Source organism: Perissodus microlepis, chromosome 5 (genome assembly GCF_051167445.1).
Source record: "Perissodus microlepis isolate ML-2025 ecotype Zambia chromosome 5, ASM5116744v1, whole genome shotgun sequence".
In the NCBI taxonomy this organism is placed as follows: domain Eukaryota; kingdom Metazoa; phylum Chordata; class Actinopteri; order Cichliformes; family Cichlidae; genus Perissodus; species Perissodus microlepis.
Window position 1 is genome coordinate 6,899,952 of NC_140465.1, and position 17,698 is coordinate 6,917,649.

General features: G+C 40.5%; 1 protein-coding gene across 1 annotated transcript in view; it reads left to right on the forward strand.

The window, feature by feature from the left end:
• Positions 1 to 17,698, forward strand: part of cntn3b (contactin 3b) — a 54,072-nt gene that overhangs the window by 15,307 nt on the left and 21,067 nt on the right. Inside the window, exons 4-12 of the mRNA XM_084927539.1 lie at positions 5,215 to 5,390; positions 9,567 to 9,665; positions 11,972 to 12,175; positions 13,281 to 13,383; positions 13,711 to 13,895; positions 14,329 to 14,465; positions 14,957 to 15,086; positions 15,713 to 15,863; positions 17,416 to 17,543. Coding sequence (XP_084783665.1) covers positions 5,215 to 5,390; positions 9,567 to 9,665; positions 11,972 to 12,175; positions 13,281 to 13,383; positions 13,711 to 13,895; positions 14,329 to 14,465; positions 14,957 to 15,086; positions 15,713 to 15,863; positions 17,416 to 17,543 — 1,313 coding nt within the window. The remainder of the gene's footprint in view (positions 1 to 5,214; positions 5,391 to 9,566; positions 9,666 to 11,971; positions 12,176 to 13,280; positions 13,384 to 13,710; positions 13,896 to 14,328; positions 14,466 to 14,956; positions 15,087 to 15,712; positions 15,864 to 17,415; positions 17,544 to 17,698) is intronic.

The window sequence follows — 17,698 nt, forward strand, 5'->3', positions numbered from 1 at the left end:
CACTAAGTGAGGAAGGCAAGGATGACAAAATCTAAAAATAAACACTTCCTGACATATTTTCTCCTGTAATATACTGAAAACAGACAGATTGGTGAAATTTAACAGTCATGTAGAGGTGGATTATTCTTCTAACACAGGACTGAATGAGTTGGAAAAAAAATCTGTGTGGTTGATTTAAATAGAACTCTACACATATGTGGCAGATATGATAAAATGAGAATGCCTCGTTGTCTTTTGTGTTTATGCTCATAATCCCAGTGAGTTATTGTCGCTAGCTGGCTTCATAACGCCTGATTTTGTTTTCAGCGCGCCGTTCCACCTTCACCTCGCCTACACGGTGAATATATGAACGGGAACCCTGACAGTTTTTCAGTTGACAAATAGTCCAGCGTAGCGCCAGAGCACACTCCAGGGCTCAGGGCGCTGCTTTATGAATACACCTGTCACTGTGTTTACTATGAATCTGCCGTAACACAGAATCAAGGGCACAGTAGTGATTGGAAAAGGGGAATAAAAAAAGTGCTTCGGTTGGGGTCTGCTATCATGTAATGCGACTTCGGGCAGATGCAGGACTCTACCTTTGTTTACAAGTTGGAACGGGGTAACAGGGACACGCGTAGAACTGGGAGGGTGTGATTAGAATTCAGTCACAGATAACGGCACCGAATTGAGAAACTGTAACAAATAGAATCGATTTTTATCTTTTAGAGAGTTACATGCTCTTTTATAGGGTGAGAAAATTCTCTGAGCCTCAGGCTTGCAAAATCATTTCAAAAACAAATGGATGAACTGAGAGAGAGTGCAGCGATGTGGTCTTAGGTGCAGGTTAATTCTGCATATGTGGACTTTGATCGTGCTGCACGAGTATTCATTCATTAATTTGAGTATTGCTTTCAGGCCATAAATTGAAACTGTAAAGCGCAGATAATGTCGATATGTACAATATGCATGTGAATGCGGGTGCTATATTATCTGTATCTACTAATATATCGCTAAGCTCACAGGATTTTGCACAGCAAAGCGACACTGATACAGGGCGATTTTAAGTCTGTCTGTGGTGTTACGTTCTTACATTTGGCTCGACAGCAAAATGAACACCATTTTATTAAAAGGCAGCAGCAATAGCCTGCTAAATATAATAGCAGAGAGTACCCTGGTCAGCAGTTGAATTTCCATTATCAGCTCCTAAGCCCTGCAATTGTGTATGTGTGAACTGCATGTGGTCTGTGTGGTCACTGCTGTCTCTGTGGGTGTCTGGCCTCAAGGGAAGCCAGGTGAGCCAGTGGTGCAGTACCGTCCCCGGTCTATTTGACGAGGAGACCTCATGCAAAATTGATGTGAACCTCAAGGTCAAGAGGAGTTCATTCAGAGCATGCTCAGCTCAGTCTGTGCCTGCAGCACACCGCAGCAAATAGGACTGTTCTCCTGGACTCTCTCTCTGTGACTTACTGTAAGCTCCTCTCTGCCTGATGTGGTGTTGGATTCAGTGTGTTTCACTCAGCGCACTAACATTAAGAACTCTGGCTTGCCAAACTCTTTTACTGATGCAGTAAAAGAGTTTAAGTGTTTTATTGAGTTGCCAGGTTGGGAAGAAAAAAACCCCTGTTTCAGCATGACTCTCTGTAATTCATCTTCTCCTCTAAATCCATTTATAACAACCTATTATCACTGACAGATACAGATTACTGTAAGAACCCATAACAAATCACTTACTAGAATTTGAAACTGAAGACTTGAACATTGTTTTGTTTTTTTCAGTGACTTACTCTGAGAGAACTTTTGCTCCCAGTTTATTTGACAGCATGAACCCATAGTTCACTTATATTATATTATCTCTTATATTGATACTTAATAACATCCATATGAATTATGTATTTTTTTTGTTTAAAACTGTTTATTAATGGATACATTTTGTGATAAAACGCAACACCTTTGCAAAATGTTGAGCTTTTACAAACACCTTATATTTATGATAGCTAATATGTGTAAAAGCTTTTATTAATAATCTAAAATTGTCAATCTGATTTATTATTGGAAACTGCAGACATGTTTATTATACATGTGATGACGGTTCATTCACACATATGGAAAGTAAAAAACTCATAATTTAACTGTCATTATTGAGTTAATAACATTAAAAACTCTTATTAGTCCTAGTTTATGTGTATTTTTATGTGTTAAAGACTAACTGCCTTTACTTTTAAAAAGCTGAAACATTCATTTTTCTTATGTTTTTATAAGTTAGAAACTATAGATTTGTTAATGTACAAATTAGAACATTTATTTATGTAAGTGATGCAATTTTGATCTTTCCTGACAACTTGATGTCATCATTTGGAAGAGTTCAATAAGGTAAAGTACAAAAACATCTGTAAAAGCCATTGTCAATAACAAAATGCAGTGTAACACAGTCTACATTTAAATAGTCGGTAGTTAAAATTATCGAATATACAAAGCATCAGTAAATTTATTAATCACTAATAAAATTCAGACTTTCTAAAAATGATTGTATATTGTACAGACACATTTTTGATGGGCATGATCTGAATTGTCTATAAAATAGAGTGATCACTGATTTTGAATGGTGACTGAGTGAATGTATGTAAATAAGTAAGTGATGAGGGAAATGCACGCATTTATTATCAGGTACTACATGCAGGAATTCTGCAGAAAGCAGGTGAGACTGAGACGTCTGTCACATTTTCTCAAATGAAATAAAATTCAAATAAACTGTAAAATAAATTTAACAGGTGAAAGTGGAAAATCTCACTATGTGCACATCCGAGTCCCACAAAGCTGTGACAGAGCACTCCATTAAGAGATAGGTACATTTCTACTTTCTTGTCCCTTTGATGTAAAGCAGTGCAGACTGGTTGGGTCTATAGAGATGTTTTGTACAGCGTGTTATGTGGATGTTCTTTCATATGTTTTCAGAGTTTACACTGTCACCATGGGAAAAGTTGCAAGAGCGGGCTCATTATTTAGCTCAAAATTGGACGGTAATGGCAAACACTGGCATAGCTGCATACTGCAATGACTAAAGGACAGCGCATGTTACACAAGACTGTGCTTACAAGAAGTCAGCATCCCTTTTGCCCTTGTTGATATTTCCTTATCTATGAATCCCATACAAAAAAAAAAGGTTCCCCAGGTCTGCTAATATCAAAGCTTGTCTCAGATGTTTGTGCAGCACAAGTGGGTGGGTGGCCTACTGATTGTGTTGGTGGAGCAGCACTCAGCCAGCTGTCTGCTCCATGGGTGTGTGATCTGTCCAGGCTACCCACCTTCCTTTCCCATTAAGTTCAATCATGCTGGGTTGCTGCAAGTCTGACTAGCTTCTCATCCTTTGCCATTTAACCTCCTCTCCTCTCGCACATACAATAATCCTCCCTTTGGCACAAACAGAGGAAGAATTGAACAGTGGAGAATTCGAATGGAGGCATAAAGGGACATCATGAGCAAATAGTGAAATGGGAGTGTTTTATTTTGAACGCCTTTGCTGTCAGATATATTCTTGGAAACCTGAGCTTTTTCAAGTTCAGGACATTTAAAAGTAATATTGTTGGAACAGTGACAAAATCAGTCAGATTAAGTGACGGGCACAGACTGTTAGATGATAATACAGGCTACGAGATGAAAGACAGCTTCGTCTTTTGTAATCTGTCAGGGAGGAAACTGGGGAGAACCACGAATGGCTTTAAGACTATATGAGGCATCATTCTAACTGCCTGCTAGTTTGCCTAGGAAGGAAAAGATGTATATTGATTTTTTCCCCCGTGTCACTGGAATTGTCATTTTACAATCCTGTTGCAAAGGCAGCATTACACATGGCATTAAAATATTTCTTTACTTCTAAAACTCTGATTTTTTATCAGTGTTAACGCTCTGTGATGCTCTGTACCGTATAGGAGTTTTGTCTCTCCTTGAAATCCAGTGAAATACATATGAAGTGTTTTTATTATTCAGCGTGAACATTATTCAGTGTTTCCTCTCTGATGGTAGCTGTGATTAATAGCTGTCACTTCCTGAATTCTGTTTGCATGACAGAGTGTCTCGTGACCTTTCTTTGAAGGAAATGGTCTGTAGACAATGCAATATGAAAGTGTCAGAAAGCAATAAGTCAGAAACACAAAAGCACAAACAGAAAACTAATTAGAAAGCACTCAAAGAATGCATAAATCTGCCAGAGCAGCACAGACCTTTACATTTGTAATTCTCCAACCACAAAATGTTTACACATTTTATTTTCCATTTATATTTCAATTTGCATCAGATTGCACACATTGTAGGCATACAGTCATAGTATTTCTTTTTCATTTACATCTACGCTACAAAAACTTCAATGTCTACAGCCACGATGGCTGCTTTATGAAGTTGTGCATATACTTTGAACTGAAGTAAATGTAGCAGTATAGATACATAGATATATTCATTGTGGGAAAGGTATGACTTACCTGTAATCAGGATCATTTAATACCATAAAAAGTAGCTGTAAATCCAGAAGACATGTGAGAAAAGTATTTAATTATATTATTTTACAGTTACTTTGCCATTGATTACTTGATAATGTTTCATTGCATCTTTAAATTATGGAAACTAAATCTTAAACAAGGAACGCAGTCTAAGTGCAGGTATTTATGTCAGTGCTTTGTCAGGGTAATCTGATTTGACCAAATATCATATGACCAGTACTTTATACTGCATGCCAAGGTGAGATAGTTAGTATGTTTGTTTTTGTTTTGTTCGCCTTTTTCACATCCAGATAAGATTTTAAGCAAACATCAGAAAAGCAAACCTTTTTTCTTTCCAGACATCCGGCTCGCAGACTTTTAAAGCGTACCAATCCTCCTCTGTGGAGGTAATTAAAAATGAGATGAAATAAAATCCACTTCTTCATGCAACTAGGAGAAAATCAATATTCACCACAGATGATTTGCTGGGTTTTGGAAATTTGCCTAAATTAACAGCAAAACAGAATCCTTAAATGAAGTCAAACTGAAGACTACTGAAGTCTAAAGTGACAAGAAATGCTTTCTTTGTTCCTAACTCGCTGCAAAAGCTGTTCGCATTTCTGCATTAATAATACAGGGCCCTGGTCTTATTGCTCACCTTTTATCCTCGCAGCATGATGTGGGCGGACTGATCAAATCGATAAACGCTGCGAGTGTTCATCTCCAGGGGGCTCAGCTACTGATTGTGTTTGCGTTTTTCCAGATGGTCACTAAACGGAACACTCATTGATCTTGGGAATGACTACCGGCGTCACATGTCTGGGGGCAGCCTGATCATTAGCAACCTGGACAAGGACCAAGACACCGGGGTGTACCAGTGCACAGCTTTCAACACGTGGGGGTCCATACTCAGCCGCAGAGCCAGCCTTCAATTTGCATGTAAGTGATCCTACAATTGCTAACACGTTCCTGGCATGGTTCTGACACACTTATGACATTCTAGCATCTCTTTGTATCTGCTGTCTGGCAGCCTGACATGAGGGTAATATGCTTGCAGCCCAGGCCTTCCTTCTTTTTTTTTCATTTACTATTGCGATTTCTCATTTAGATTGCCTGGGAATAGATTTTCAAGAGGGGAAATGGTAATCGAATGAAATGTCAGATACAACAAACACAGTGGGTGAGGAAGCTTCTGACTGCTTCTGAACTCCATTGATTCTCATTAGCGGTTCCAGCTCTGACAGCATCTATGCTCCATCCAAACTGCCTCATATTTCACCAAGTGCAAGCCTCTGTGATACAGACTTTAAAGCGGACAAACACAACTAACGCTTAAGAGGTCTTTGTGTCTACACAATCACCAGCTACTTCTTTATGTGTAATATGCACAGAAGACTGTAAGTGGATCAGGCAGTGGCAGGACTGCTGCTATAGCAGCCTGCGAAGACGAAAGGGGGGCTGAGAAGTGACGCTGTTGGTTGTGGTCCCACCTTCCAGACAGGGAGTGTAGAGGCACCTCTCCTCTCTTGATCAGGCCTCCTGACTATTGATCATGTCCCAAGGATAGAGAGCCTTTCACTTCCTCTCAGGAGATAGACTGCCATTATCCCTACAGCTCAGTAATGAATCTCACTCGTGGGGACTGGGTGAAGAGGAGAACTGCTTGACATTTATTGTCTTGCCTAATGCACAGTGAGGGAGGTCTAGAAGATCAGCAAGGCTGATATTCAGTTTTTCCATGTAATGAGGCCACTGTCCTAAGATAGAAATGTCGTGTTTTCTTTTGCTTTGCTTAGCCTTCAGAATTCAGCTGCAACCACTGAAAGCATATCCTCCCACAGCTCATTTTTACAACGTAAAAAAATGTTCCAAATTAATTTAAAATACTGTGATTTAAAAAGTCTGCTTTCATACAACCAAGGTCAAACTCATTTATGAGATCTGGGAATTCCGAAAAAAAAAAAAGGCCACTTAGATGATCACACAGGTCTCAAACCCAGTGGTTTGAATTACCATTGTCTCTTTATATCTGTATTTCATGAATTACATATTAGCAGAAGGGGATCTGCAGCAGTTATTTTCCTGTTTCAGTCTTTGGAAGAGCTGTGGCTTAAAAAATAATACAAGCTCCTTACGTTTGATGATAGGATAGATTTTATTTTTCTGCAGAGTTGATTTTTTACGCATTACATACATTCACAGGGGCTAAGAAAGAGTCACGCTGTGAAAATTGGCATACAAGACTCACTGACCATTGCTTGATTCTCTCCTGACAGTCAGAATGTGACACAGCTGTTCCTATAATTTAAACAGTCAGAATAAACTGCTGGCTTCTTTACAACTTGTCACATTGTCATGTTTTTTTCCTTGTCAGACGTTTTTTAAAGCAATGTTGGTGCAGACAGAGATAGAAATTGTGTCACTGGGTACAATTTTACCAGAAGCTTTGGAAAAATAATACGTCATACGCTTAGAGACCAGTGCTGTAGTGCCTGAGTAGCAGGTAAAGGAGCTTACTCAAGAGCTCAGTAGGACACAATATATAACAGGGAATGTCTCTATGGCGCTGCCATTGCCCAGACCAATCATCGTCGAGCTGTAATGGTCACTCTCTGTAATCTCTAGGCAAGCCATTCTCGTATGGCAAAGACTGATTCTGCTTACAAAGGAATCACTGAAGCTACAGTGAGTTTGGCCTCTAGCTTTCAGAGTTACAGTGTGTGGTCAGTTCACTCCAGTGAAGCCCATTATTCTTTTTCCCAGCAAAGAGAGAAGCACATCCCCTCCAGCACCGAGTCCAGCTTCATCTTCACCCGTCTCTGTGCAGTTTTGTAAGAAGAGGCGCCATCTGTTTCTCTTTCACTAAGTAATTATTAGTAAACCTCTGATTCACCTTCCCCTGTTTCTAAAGGTCCTGCCATTATAATTATAAACAGCTGTTGCCAGGCTTGTTGAGCAGTTGCATCCATAAATGTCTGAACCTTGCCACAATTTTTGTTCTTTTTGTTTAGTGGTTACAGTTGCACTTTCCAATATGTGCATATTTTCAGGTGTCTAATGTAGTTGTAGTTGATGCTCATTTGTAATACTTTGCTACTGGTGAGAGGCACGTACCCTGCCTCTCACCAGTAGCTAAGGAAGAATGAATTTCTGATTAATGCTTTTCACTTTTTTCACACATCTTCAGATGCTACTTTGTGGGTCCAACTTAAAATTTCATCTTCAGCAAGTGATAAGCAACTCAATAAGACTGGGGACAGGTGATTGGCTCAGACATTGCATAACTGCACTTATTTGGCTTCAGAGACTCCTGAGTTGGTTTTGAGTGTCTAAATATTTTGCTGCATTTATGTGAATCTGAGCCGTCAGAGCAGAACTGTTCACTTCAGAATGAATCCAGCTGCTTCTGTCTTCTGTCAGTGAGAACAGTGTCTTTGCATCACACTGCCCTCGCTGTGTTTTACACAGGATGTTGTGTGCTCGGGATGGTCTTCGCTGTTTTTACCTACCTTATTTTGATAAAGGCTGATCTTAGTTTCAGCTGATTTGGTAAGATCCAATCAGGCCTTTCAATTTTTGAGACCGATCAGTATTTTACTCATCACCTTTGTGTTTTCTCTCACAAAGTCTTGGTTTTATGATTGAATTGGAAGAGAAACACCAACCTCCTGAGCTGAATAGTGAAGGGGCTTTTCGCCACGGAAAGGATCCTGCGGTTGTTTTCAGCAGACATCCAGGCCTTTTTATGTTGATGAACTCATTCTTTTCTCTCGGAATGTCCCAAACTGTTGATTTGGCCTCCCCATAATGTTCCCACTATCTCTCTGATGTATTCACTTTGTTTTTAAAGCCTGAGGATGGTCCTTTTTTTCCAATTGCATGCTCCTTTGACCACATGCGGTTTCACAGAAAAAGCTTCCAAATGTAATTGCCACATTTGGAATCAGCTCTAGTCCTTTTACCTGCTTAATTTGTGAAGAAATAATCCAGAAATTGGCCACAACTGTGGGGGAAAAAATCCATGCGTTTGTTGAATTAAACATTCTAGGTCTGTATTCATTATATAAATGTTTTAGTGCACATCTACCAAAAATTTGATCAGTACGTAGCACTGTACGTTTGCTCCAACACGGTTCCTGAGAATCCTAAATGTCATTTGAAGATCGACTCTCTTATTGACATTTCTTCTAAAGACAACCTAGTGAGATCAGGATGCCTCTGTCTGTATTTCAAGTCAGCCATCTCCTCCTGTGGCCTTCTAAGTGTCCTGCCGTGACTTGGCTCTGTTTGATTTCACTGCGGTCATCAGAGAGCCGCTCATTAATCTTACCAACACTCTGTCCCACTTCTCTCCATAATCTTCCTTCTCCTAATTTCCCTTATCGGTCACACTGACTTTCTTTTGTTTGTGTTTGGAAGGCTTACTCCAGGCTGTTAGCCAGAGGGTGCAGACAGAGTACAGAGCGGACTGCAGCAGCTTCCCTCCATCAGTCATGAAGCCAGGGGTGGTTTATCATCCCAGGTTTAGTTTTTGTCTGCCAGCAACTGCTCATTCATTTGCAGGGGGATAGATTGTGCTGAGAGTATTGATGGGGAAGCTAATGCTTTTAAGTGCAAGATTACACCACATTTAATAATGATGTTACTTATTGCTGCTGGCACTGCAAACTGTCATTTGTCATGCGCGCTCACCAGTGTTTGTTCAGTCTGTGCACAGTATTTTCTTCTTTCCCCTGCTCGTTTTATCTTATTTCAGCCTAATCTCTTCCTAAAGTGCAGCGTTGCAGGGTAAATGTCACAGAGTCAGGTCCGTCTATTTCATCAGCACACCAGATGCCTTTGAAAGTATTGGAGGCTGTCATGAGGTGTCCCAGGGCAATCAATGATGCCCTATAAAGTCCCAATCTTCAAAATGTAGCATCAAAAACATGGCTCAGTGATTCTGTGAAGGGAGTTTGGGGAGAATTATGTCCCCCGTTTTCAAAACTATCTCTTTAAAAGTAACCCTCATGGATATAGAAAATCTTTGAATCACACTTTTTGGTCAATCTGACTGTCAGTCGTATTCTTTTAAACCGCCACCCACTTCTGTTTCAATGTTTTCTGTCTCATCAGACCTGGATAACTTCAAAACTCAATCAGTGAGGAGTGCTGTCAATGTGCGTGAAGGCCAAGGAGTGGTTCTTTTATGTGGACCACCGCCACATTCTGGAGGTAAGTTTGCTATATGTTGTTGTTATTTAAACACAGCTCATAAGAATTACCTCCACTCAGTGCAAACTGCAAACTTTGATGAATAATTACTGCCTTTTCTTAAACGTAATCCAGTTTTACACCCATTAATGTGTGCACATGCTCTTAATAATCATCTTAATGTTGTTTATTGAGAACACCTATAAGCCAGTCGCACTTGGGTGCTTTTCTTTCCACTTCATTCAGATTCTTTTTTTTAATTAAAGCCATGTTTCTCAAATTAGAAAGATATTTATTCACTTTCACTGAGAGTTAAATTAGGAAATAAACATACTTTTTCTTGCTTGTGTGAGGCTAAAGCCAGCAAGTAGCTAGCCTAGCTTCAAACAAAGCTGGAAACAGGAAAGAAATTAGCTTGGTGATGGCTAAAAATGACAATATTTGGGCCACGGCACCTCTGAAGCAGCTCATTACCACAGTATAATGATTTGCTTAGTCTGTATAAAATGTTGTGGTTATAAAGGAGGTAGGGTGCCAGAATGATAACCTCCATAAAACCACAATTTCTCTTTTTTTTTTTTTTGCCCTTGAGCTTTACAGAAATAAATATGCTAATTAGCGAGCTTCAGAGGAGCTAAGAGGTGTTTGCTTTGTTTTGTTTTCGCACAGAGCCAGGCTTCTGTCTTCACACTATTTACAGTATTTAGGCTAAAATAACGAGCATAGCACTGTTGGCTGTTAGCCTTATATTCAAGCACCTCCACACATTCAAGAAAAAAGATGCTTTAATTGTTCAAGTGAGATGCTAAAATTGCATTTGATAAAGCAGAGGCTACAAATAGACGAGATAAAGACACGGGCTGCTCAGCCCGACTGCTCTGAGTGTCTGCGGAAAACTAAAAAAAAAATACACAATGGCTGCTGCCTAGCTTGTCACCCTCTTGATACAATAGCTTGCACAGTGGAACAACCAATTTCCTTCACAAGCGAGCAGTTTGTAGCACAGCATTGTACAGCTGGTCTTTGGGATAATGGGTCAAAGTACTCTGTGAAATACAGTTTGACAGCTTTTCTCTTTGACATAGGTTTATATGCAGTTGGCTGTTGTAACCGTATCACAGCTGTGTTTTCCTGCATTTTCCGAAGTGCATAAAAGTAAAGCTGTGCAAGGCTGTTGTCCCTGTTTTTCTTCCTTACCTCTTTCCCCTTTTGCTCTCTTCCTGGCTCCCTCTCTCGCTGCTGTCCCCTCTCTCCACCCTCTTTTCCTTTTTAAAATTTGAAAGCGATGATGTGCCACGTAACCTTGAACTTTATCTGACGCCTACAGTAAGAGGCATTCCCTTTAGTTTTCATTACACTTCATTGGCTTTGAATTCTGCACAAGCTTTTTCCTCCCCCTCCGTATGCATTATCCCAACACCCATTTATGAAAAATTAAATACAGTACCATTGCAAGCAGATGTTATTGTACTCCACCTTAGACATTTGTTTACTCCAAGGGCTTTTTTTTTGGCACTTCCATGTACTGTAAAACCACTTGTGTTGTATTTTCTTTGTCGCTTAACAAAGAATTGCTTGGCAAAATGATATTACTGCCCGTTATAGACACATAGTTCAGCTCCAGGTTATGCTGACTCTGAACTATGCTGCCGCTTTTGCCTAATCAGAGGCAGCTTTGTATCTGCATCGCTGCACCCAGCTCGGACGCTCAATCCAATCTATGGGCTCCTCCCTCGGGGCGATTGACAGTCATTGTGTACACCTTTTGACTCTGAGCCCACTACCTTTGAAGTGGCTGATTACACAGAGCATCTCCTAAGTCTTGAAAGTCTTTGCAGTGTTTTCTTTGAGAAAATGCCACAGTAATTCATCACAGAAAGTCTCTCCTTTCTTATGGTAGACCTACCATTTGCAAAGGGGCATGACAACATATATTTGTGCCAATCCATCCATCCCTCAATCCAACCATTGACTTGCCTGTGCCACCCCTGAACTAAGGCGCTCAGGGACCCAGGGAATGGAGGCCATGTGTCAGGGGAGGGTCACTGACGCGCTGTAATCCATTTTGTTTCGCTCCCTTTCCTTAGCTCTCCCTTTTTTTTCTGCACTGATAGCTGCTACAGTCACCCAGTCTTGGTATCTCCTCCCAAGGAAACTGAGATAAGGGAAGGAAAATGACATGATACGCTCACATTTTAAGGCCGTAGCCGAGTTCTTTTGATACAGCTGTTCCAGCGGGGGCCAATGCGACTAACACGTGTGAAATCAGCCGAGGTGTGTAAGTGGACCGCTGCTGCATAGTTCAACTGTCTTCCTTTCTCTTCTAGAGCTGACATTTGCGTGGATCTTCAATGAATACCCTCACTTTGTCCAACAAGACAGTCGGAGATTCATCTCTCAAGAGACAGGAAGCCTGTACATCGCCAAAGTGGAGCGCTCAGATGTGGGCAACTACACCTGTGTGGTTAACAACACTGTCACAAGGGAGAAGATCCTCAGCTCTCCCACACCACTGGTCCTCAGAAGCGATGGTAAACACTAAAATCAGGCTTTCATCTTTATGCTCATATGCCATGCAATTTTAATCTGTTGTCAGACTTCTCTGCCTGAAGGCTGCATTCCCAGATTCATCATGATTTCAGCTCGTTAAGATCTAGGTTATAATTTAAGTTCGTATTTTAATTTCATTATAAAAGCAGGTAATTGATCGTACTCCAGCAAGGTGGTAGGACCTGCTTCGCACTCAACAGATAATAGCTGGGTTGTGAAAAATCCATTTGGCTGGTGTTTATCCTCCTCCAGCTGAAGAATTTGGAACATTTATAAATTATTAATGCTATTAATATTTGTTTACAAGCTTTGATGACATAAAATGAGAAAGCTGTGACTGTCAAACAATTACAAGTGCATTATTACAAACAAGAAAAATCGAAAGGACAGCAAAAGGGATTATTACCAGCCTAAAACTGAGCCGTAAGACAGCAACAGATGAGTTGTTAACCATTAGTAAAGACACAAATTCCAAAGCTTGTCTTTTTACAATGTGGCACAGAGTTACATAAAAGCCACTGATTTCATTTGGTATTCCAGCTGCAGCACAAAGCTTTTATGAGCTGGCTTCTTAGGTTGTGTTATTATCAAAATGCCACAAATATATTCTAAGTACAGAGGAAGATGCAGTTGCATATTTTGCATGTTTTCCTGAGAGTGCGTCAGCTTTATCACAGTCTTTTCTGACTTTTAATCTGAAAACATGAAGAGGACCCCAAATCAGCTCTTACTTACTTAGAGACTGCCAGGTTGTGATTGCTAATAATAAAGGGCAGGCTACTCTCTCTGCAAGGAAGTCACTGACCTGTCCCGGTGATGTGAATGTAAATAAACTCCTGAATGAAGTCACATAGCCAAATGTTCTCAATCTCTGCTAAATAAGTCATTTTATAGCCCACCTCTTAATCCCCCACCCCCTCCCTCTTTTACAATGCCTTCACTGGTCACTTTATATTCATATGCATAACTTTTGCATTAGCTACCCCGCTGTGTTATTGCTCTCTCTCTGCCTGATTCACGGTGAGTGTGAGTCTGCTGTTAATCACTGATGTAAAAAGCTTGTCATCTATTGTCTCCCTTTTGTAGGAGTAATGGGTGAATATGAACCCAAAATAGAAGTCCATTTTCCCGATTCAGTTCCAGCTGCGAAAGAATCAGCGGTGAAACTGGAATGCTTCGCTTTGGGAAAGTAAGTCACTGTACGCCTGTGACACAAACGGTACACGCATTCATGCATGAATTTCAGCTACTCAAGACGATTTAAGAATGCACAAGCGTTAGCATTACTCATCCTCAGATTCATCAATCCATAGGAACGCATGAAAAAGACAAGGGAGCAGAAGAGTTCTTTTAAGAGCATCCGACAGCTTGGCAATCACGGATTGATTTGCAGGGAACGAGAATTCACAAAGCTTTTGCTTTTTCTAACAACTACTTTTCCTTCTGTCCTTAATCACACTTTGATCAGAACGAGTGACAGTTACAATCCTGGGAACTTCTTGTTCCTCTTTTACAGCCCCGTCCCAGAAATAAGCTGGAGGAGAACGAGCGGCGTCCCTTTCCCCAGCAAAGTCAAAATGAAGAATTCAAATGCCGTCCTGGAAATCCCTAATTTCCAGCAGGAGGATGCGGGGACGTACGAGTGCGTGGCGGAGAATCGCAGAGGCAAAAATGCTGCACGGGGCCGTATTTCATTCCACGGTAAGTGAGCCGTTTCAAATCGAATGACAGTGAGGTGGAGGGACAAATGGAACATATATATCCACAGTTGTCCAGAAAACATGCAGATGGCCAGCAGCTTGAATCCCATTTGCTCGACATAAAACCTTTTTCTACGGACGTTTGAGGCTTAATGTTGGTGAAATTTCAGAACAAGCTAAGGGTAGAAATGGTAAATGGCTATTATTCCAGGGGCTTTAAATTCATTTCCAGTTAATATTCAGATCTGTTTACCATCCCGTGTTTCTCATTATGCTGGTAATCCACTTGTAAAGTTTAAAATTTGATTTAAATTTAAGCTTTAATGCCAGGCTGCTTTTATGGTTGTATGATTCCTGATGCAATTCTTTACTAATCCAGTGCTTCTATAATTAAAACGCATGTTTGAATAGGTAACCTTTTCATTTATTCCAAGCTAAACCTCACTGGCTCCAGACGATGGCGGACACAGCTCTTTCCATAGAGGGAAACCTCTTCTGGGAATGTAAGGCCAATGGAAAGCCTAAACCATCCTACAGCTGGCTGAAGAATGGGGAGCAAGTGTTGGCTGATGTATGGAGATATGTTACATTTCTTTCCTTTCTGGCTAAAATTTCTTAGTTTCTAAATAGTTTCCAAGTAACAACAAAAAATTGAGCTGGTCTGTACCAGAAATTGTAAATGCAATAATGTTAATATGCTGTGTGTGTACAAGTAATGTATGCTAATGGATACGTTAGCTAATGTATGCTAATGCAGACGTTAGCTATTCTAAAGCCAGACTATGCTTTAGAAAGCATCGATCCCCTCCCCACGCAGCACGGAGACAACTTTATCTGTTAAAAACGATGTGATCTGTCATCATCATCATGATCATCCTGAAAGGTCATGAAATATAAGTTATGTTAACACTTTTTCTGTTCGGTGTGTTTAAGAAGCAGATAAATAGTTTTCACCACTGCACTTCCTCATCTATGTCAAGCTTACCATATGCAGAGTTGCCTTTGGATATAATAGGCTGGCCTTGCGATGGATATGCAGGACTCTTTCTCTTTCCTCCACAGGGCCATGGACAAATTGAAAACGGGGCCCTTTCTATATCTTCGTTAAACCGTTCAGATTCTGGGATGTATCAGTGTGTGGCTGAAAACAAACATGGAATTATTTATTCCAGTGCCCAGCTAATGGTGTTAGGTAAGATCGCCTCCCTCCTCCTGCTTTTATCCTGCTTATATGTCTATGCGTTTGATCATCTCCTAAGATAAAAACCAGCAGCCTGCTATAACGTTCCTCTGCAATCAGTCTGTGCACGCATTTGATGTCACCATGGGCTTTGCCAGCAAAAATGTGAATCTGATAGAGTGTCTCGTTTTACTTTCAGTCATTTCACGTATTGATTTGGATACTACAAATGCATTGTTTTGTGGCATTGTGCATGCCTTCTCATGTAGACAGGGTATTGATTTATTTGCAAAGCTTTGATGACTTCCATCTGACTGGCTCAATAAGAAATTCAACTCTCTTGATACATGTGATGACACTTGAGTGTCCTAACGATGGCTAACAAAAAACTGATGAGTGCAGACAAGAGTTTATGACATGCTTGAGGTGAATGGTGTATTCAAGGATGTGCAGCTGAAGGGTGGGATGACTATGGCGAGCTTTGAGACCAGTAGGCTTTTGTGCTGAGATTTCAGGCTGCTTTCTCTGAAAGCTGAAGGAGAGTTTATCTCAGTACAGCACGGTTGATCTGCAAAAGTTCAGGTTGCCCATATATATATATTTTAATCTCACACCTTTCTCTGTTCCCCTACATACAGCTTCACCTCCTACTTTCTCCAAAAGTCCGCTAAGGGCCTTGCTAAAAGCTCGCTCAGGCAGCGAAGTCACTCTTGAATGCAAGCCTCAGGCCTCACCCCCAGCAATTAGCCTGTGGAAGAAAGGGAATGAAATCCTGCAGAGAACTGAAAGGTAGGATAAAAATCCAAGTGTATATTACTGGCAGCTTTCATTCGCATTCACTGCAAGCTGACTTGTTTCAATAGTGCGTTTGGCATTTGCGGAGATGCATAGAAGAAAAGGCTAATGAGAAGAACGAGAGGGCGCCCACCAGGAAAATTGCAGATAGCTAATATACTGCGTGCCCCCTTGTGTGCAAATAGCTCGGTGTGAAGACTGAAGATGCTAAGTGGTCATATCAACACTGCCTGTGTTAAATATTTAAGAAGATAAAAGACTAGTAAATGGAGTTCCCGCTCATCTTGTAAACTGAGGAAGGAACTCAAAAGTAAGAATGAAGCTACTGCACCTGTAATTATCTGTTTTATCATGACAGACAAAGAGTTACAAAGGCTTGATTGATGCAATCACCAAACAGCAGAGACGAAAGCTTTGATGCAGATCGGAGAGCAGTCTCAATAGACAAGAAATAACTCTGAACACAGGCACAAAGACAATGAGCCAACATCAAGCGTCGCTTTCAGGGGTATAAAGTGGTGCTTCATTTAGTTTGGTGCCCTTCTCTGTTGGATTTTTTATTGGATAAACCGGAACGTTTCACAATAAAGAAGCATTTAAAGGTAGAGAATTCCAAAAGCATGTCACGTTTCAGGCTTTTTGTCATCTCGATAGGCAAAAGAATCAAAAAGCTCAGATAGTTTCTAAAACCTCCTGTAAGTTATCGTACGTACATCAAGACTTTGGAACACACGGTCACACACAACAGACGGACTGAATACAAACTCAATACAAAGTCAAACGCAGGCATCCCAGTACAGGAAAGAAATGCCGTTTGAATCGCTCCCATGCTGCCTATTGAAGAGGAGGTCTGAAAAAGAACAATACGAGCAAGGCGTCTTGTCAAAACAGCACCGAGCCTCTTTAGTCGGCTCCAGATGGGAAGCTGCATCTATAGCGGCGGAAAATTGGTAGAATTCCCAAGCTGACTGACATTTAGCATATGTGAAGCCCACGTACTCTTTCAAGACTGGATGTATGCAGACACTGGAAGGGAAATGTTTACTCACATATGCAGTCACGCTGTAAATTGGAGCAGTGTTTAGAAAATGAATTTTGCACACATTTTCTCACTGAATACCACATCAGTTGAAAAATTGTTACAACCATCTGATTTCTATATAAGCTTATGTTTAGCTCATGCTTGATTGATTTATACATGTTTGGAGATAGACATCTTATAAATAACTACAGATTTCTAAAAATAATGACCCAGCTAGTGGAAATAATATAATAAAACTGTTTAAAGTGAGGGGCTTTGCATGTTATTTTTTTAATATCTAGCCAGTTGGTGACCTTTCAGCATGATAGGGGTTTCACACTGACCTCATCGATTTAAAGTCTTTAAATCTGAGTTATTTGACAAATCTTTGAGAATTTTATTATATACATGGCGATAGATGGAAACGTCATTACTATATACAAATCCAAAACAGAGCTGAACACTGTAGTCCTACTTTACAATCGCTATCTTACCAAATACAGTAAAAAGCCGCTCTCTTCTCAGGATTGCTTTGCTTCCAGATGGAACATTAAAGATTGCCAATGTAACCAAACGGGATGCAGCTAGCTACACGTGTATCGCTAAGAATCAGTTTGGGACGGCAAGCACAACAGGAAGACTGATTGTCACTGGTAAGTCTGGCCTAAAAGTCGAATCGCTCTCAGTTAATTAACCTTTTCACTGTCTGCTCCATCCCTTCTTTGTCATCACACCTGACACGCTTCCCATTCAAGAACTTTGATTTGCCTCTCAAGGCTTGTGCTAATTTTTACAAACAATGGGTTCT